Raw genomic sequence first — 4,747 nt, 5'->3', positions numbered from 1 at the left:
TTATTCTTTTTACAACATTTCACATAATTTCTTTCTTCTTTGCATACAAAAATCTTATGTGGAGATAAGCGTGAGATGTGTGCACACACTGTGAGTAAAGGGATTTCTCGGACGATTGGTATCGGTATGTGAAGGTGACTGCATGTATACGTGTGTAGATACATATATATGTATATATAGATATATCCATATATGGGTCGCTTGCTCTGCGACTGAAGGGGCCTTTTTTCCGGGTGGAGGTCCAATTAACTGCTGAAGAGCACCCATGCGGAGTGCAGAGAAACCGCGACGGAAGCCCACTGCCAGGGTGGCAGCGAAGCAACGTACAGGCGTACAAGCGTACTAGCGTACAAGCGTATTAGCGCACAAACGTACTAGCGTACAAACGTACAAATGTACTAGAGTACCATCGCACCACCTACACAAGCGACATCATCCCACGCCTATTTGGCCTTCTGCAGCACGACAAGCGCCTCGTCAATTTTCTTCTTCAGCTGCTCCTCATTTTCCAGCAGGATTAGCAGCTCGGAGTTGTCCATCTCCAACATCATTCCCGTAATTTTTCCAGCTAGCGTCGGGTGGTAGTTTGCAACGAGGGGGAATAAATTTTCTCCCAAAACTTGTTTCTGCATGGAGGGAGGCGCAGACGCCAGCGCAGCAGCGGTTAAAGTGGAGTTATTATTAAAGTTCACGTTCATATTATTAATTGGGTTAACTTTATTTGCATTTTTGTTTGGCATCTCCATACGGTTTCTTGCTTGTGATGTGAATTTAAAGTTTCCATTTGGAGGTACCTGTTGTTGCATTTGTTGAGGCGTCTTCTGTTGTGTCTGCTGTTGCGTCTGTTGTTGCGGTTGCTGCGGCGTCTGTTGTTGCTGTGGTGGAGGTGGTCCCTGGTGATTCATCTGATTGGACTGGGAACTGTTCTGTTTTCCTACCATGTTGATGGGTAGCTGTTTCTGATTCGGTATGTTCCCCATATTCGCTCCTCCCACATTTGCTCCTGCCATATTTCTGCTCGCTCTGCCGTTCATATTCCTCATATTATTGTTCAGCATTTGGCTGCCTCCAGGCTGCTGTTGCATAGGCTGATTATTGTGCTGTCCTGGTGCATTTAAATTCGGTTGCTGTGGAGTTGCTTGTCCTAATGCATTCGGATATTGGTGTCCGGGATGGAGTTGCGAGTTTACCTTATTCTGATTCATACTATTATTCATCATATTGCCTGCTCCTTGTGCGTAGAATCTCATTTGGTTCATTTGTCCTCTCAAATTTGCATTGAAATTTAGCTGCTGCTGAGCTGCCTGCTGGTGAACCACTTGTTGTTGTGCCGCTTGTTGATGTCTCCAAGAAATGAGATTATTCTGATTAAATGGAGTCAAAACTGGTCTGCCATAATTTAATGTGTTCTGATTAAATTGCAACTGAGGGGATTGTGGATTTGGATACTGCATGGGTGAATTTAATGCATTATTCATGTGGTGCCTTATGGGGTGCATGCGGAATCGTTGTTGTAGTCGAGACAATCTTTGTTCTCTTTTCTCAGCCAGACCAACGTATAGGGGCTTTCCATTAATAATCTTCAGGTGCATTTCTGTCACTGCTTTATTTGCTTCTTCTTGTTGGGCGAAGCATACAAAACCGAACCCTTTGCTTTGTTCCTTATCGTCTCTCATGACCTTTGCTGATGTGATTGTGCCGTACGGTTCAAACAGCTCTTTCAACGTCTGATCGTCAATCGCATCGTCCAAATTTTTTATATACAGATTTACACCCTGGTGTTTGTTTTTATTCTCCATGTTGAGGTTGTCGAATTTGGCTTTCAGAATGGCATGTCTTCTGGCCCTCGACTGATGAGGGCCCACATATAGAATGTTAGGGCTGTCTGCGTTCTCTGGACCACTTTCCTTTTTATTACTTCCAGTTGGGCTTCCCCCTTGAGCGGCCGCATTTGCTCCATTTGCTGCATTGGCTGCACTACCACTTGCTGTGTCATCCTTCCCGTTGGCAGCTGCGTCTGTCGAAGTGGCCCCTGATTCTGCATTAGCCTTATCATCCGATACGCCACTGCTACCTTCCTTTCCCTTGGCCGATTCGGAGGCTTCCGCGGTGGTTGTGGCTGCCCCTTGGGTTTCTTCTCCACTTTTTCCAGTATCACCAGCAGGGGCATCTTTGTTTTCGCCTTTCGCATCGGCTGTTTCTCCTTTAGCGCCTTCACCTCCGCTGGGGGTGGCCTCAGCACTTCCGCTTCCAGCAGCTCCGCCGCTTGCCCCGTTGCTTGTACTTCCCCTTCCACTGACCCCCTCTCCTTCTTCCTTCTTTGCATCGTAAGTAGGATCAATCTGCCCATCATCCGTAATCTTCTTGCCATTCAGATTTTCCATAGCATTCTTTGCACTCTCCGAATCGGCATAATTGATAAAACAAAACTTCCTATTCTTATTATCCGTCTTCACGATCATAGATGTGATTTCTCCATACGGACTAAACAGCTGCTTCAGGTGTGTCTCAGTAACACTATCTGGGAAATTTTTCACATACAGGTTTGTAAACTTGGTATCGTTTGTAGCTCTCTCGGATTTTTTTATAAAATGACCAACATACACGTTCTTCGATCCTAACTGAATACCATTAACCTTTTCGATTGCTTCCTTTGCACTCTCCTCATCTTCATAATGAACAAACCCATAGCTCTTACTCTTTCCGAACTCATCCGTGGCAACCTTACATGAGAGGATATTTCCAAACATACTGAAGGTATCAAATAGGGCCTTATTATCTATAGATTTGTCTAGATTCTTCACGAAGATATTCCCTGCACCACTTTTTCGTAAGGATGGATCTCTATGACTCCACATGAGTCTTGCTGGATGTCCTTTTATGTTTGTATAGTTTAACGTGTCCAATGCTCTTTCCGCGTCAGCTAAGTTGTGGTAATTCACATATGCGTAACCCAACGATTTCCTTGTCACGCTGTCTCGACATACTCTTATGGATGACACATGTCCAACGGTGTTGAAAATTTCGTACAGGACTGCCTCTGTCACATCCTCGTTTAGATCCCCCACATAGAGTGAGGCGGTGGAAAAGCTCGGGTGCATGATGTTCGTTCCAGTGGCCAGCATCTTCTCAACTTTGGGGGAGGGAAGTTCCGTGGGGATTTCAAAGAGGGGGACAACGTCTACGCAGCGGTGAGTAGCTATAAGTAAAGGCAAGTAGCTATACGGAGCGGTAAGCAGCTATACGTAAGAGTAACTAGCTATAGGGACCTCTTAACACAGCTTTTTCTATCCCGCTTGGCAACCTCGGGAGACGCAAAAAAAAAAAAAAATAAAATAAGAAATAAAAAAACAATAAATTAAAATGTACCTCGCACGAACCAACGTGACACCAAAACGCAACGGGAATTCTTAATTAGGGTTATAAAAAAAGGAACTCATAAAATGGAGGGTTCATATACAGATGAATGCTCACAGCGGGGTCGAGAAAAAAAGTGACACGTGGACTGGCAAGGAATAAGCACACATATATAGCAGTCGTTTAATTATCCTTCCAAAAAAAACGTGCACTGCGGGCGAAGTGCACAAAAGGAGTAGAGGGGTTCGATTCTTAACTGCCAAACGGGGGAGGGATGGATTCTATCCCAACGTGCTCCGTTTCTAAACAACAGATGGGGGTTGAACGCGTTGATACAACAACAAGATGGAAGGAATCATTAAGTGGGCGCTGCGGAGGGTGGTGAAAATTTCCCCTTGCGGATATGAAGCAGGACGGTGGCGTGAGGAGACACAACAGGGTGCGCTACAAAAAGCTCAGCAACGGGCGCAACAAAATGTCACAGGTGCGATAAGAAGACGCTGAAGAGGGGAGAGGCGTTCACATGCATGCGCTTATGTAGAGACCGCTTATGTATGTATATATACACTTCCTGAGTCATCACTCCGGTTCGCTTTTCTTTTTGGTTCCCTCCTCGATAAGAAGATGGTTCACCGATCCAGCCGTCACGCTGAGAAGTCAAGAGTTCGCAAGGGGCATGGGCTGCTGACAGTGGGCGGTCGTGCATGCGCAGGAGTCTATAGATGTATGTACGTATGTATATATGCACGTATGTCTGTACGTATGTATATATGTACATATCGGTTGATACATGTGTGTACACGGAGGGGTAAACTACGTATGCGTGTACGCGCCTGCAGGGGCATCACTGGTCTGTGGGTTCGCCCCCTCGCTGTGGCAAGTACCACTAAGGTTTACGCTGGCGTCGGCTCCACTCTAATAAAAATGTCTATACAACGTATGCCAATTTGTAATTGGAGAAAAACGCAACGGGGGGGGTTAAAATTACCAGGGGGTGAGAATATACAAAAATATACTACCTCTGTATATGTGCTAATCTATTTTTATCCTTCCCTCTCGCCTCAGCGTCGACACAGTCGCGCGTGCTCAAGCGTATGCAAATTGTGTATGCATGTAGTGTACCTATGTATTGCCTGCGCAGGTACTAAACCCCGTACACGTATGCGTCGCTTTGCCGATTGAAATGTACGCTGGCATACCTCCGCGCGCGCCGCTGCTAGATACTCCTTTTCGCAACTCGACCTCGCGCAGGCGGGGAGATATGTACGGATCGGTAGTTGGCGGGTGGGTTTGCGGGCTGTACACGTAGGCCGGTGACGTGGTCGCAAGTACAAAGCGCCTTCGTATCTACACTATGTATGCACGTGGATATGCATGAATATGCAAATAT

The 4,747-nt window shown here is 46.0% G+C and overlaps 1 protein-coding gene across 1 annotated transcript; it reads right to left on the bottom strand.

Moving 5' to 3' along the window:
• Positions 1-443: 443 nt before the first annotated feature.
• Positions 444-3,125, bottom strand: C922_00787 (hypothetical protein; the record flags this gene model as incomplete). Its single annotated transcript, XM_008816399.1, has 1 exon — positions 444-3,125. One exon carries the CDS (start codon positions 3,123-3,125, stop codon positions 444-446), a length of 2,682 nt encoding a protein of 893 aa, XP_008814621.1.
• Positions 3,126-4,747: the final 1,622 nt, after the last annotated feature.

The sequence above is a fragment of the Plasmodium inui genome (genome assembly GCF_000524495.1).
Source record: "Plasmodium inui San Antonio 1 unplaced genomic scaffold supercont1.2, whole genome shotgun sequence".
Classification (NCBI taxonomy): domain Eukaryota; phylum Apicomplexa; class Aconoidasida; order Haemosporida; family Plasmodiidae; genus Plasmodium; species Plasmodium inui.
Note: the sequence above shows the minus strand (reverse complement) of the source record. Positions and strands in the feature narration are given on the sequence as shown.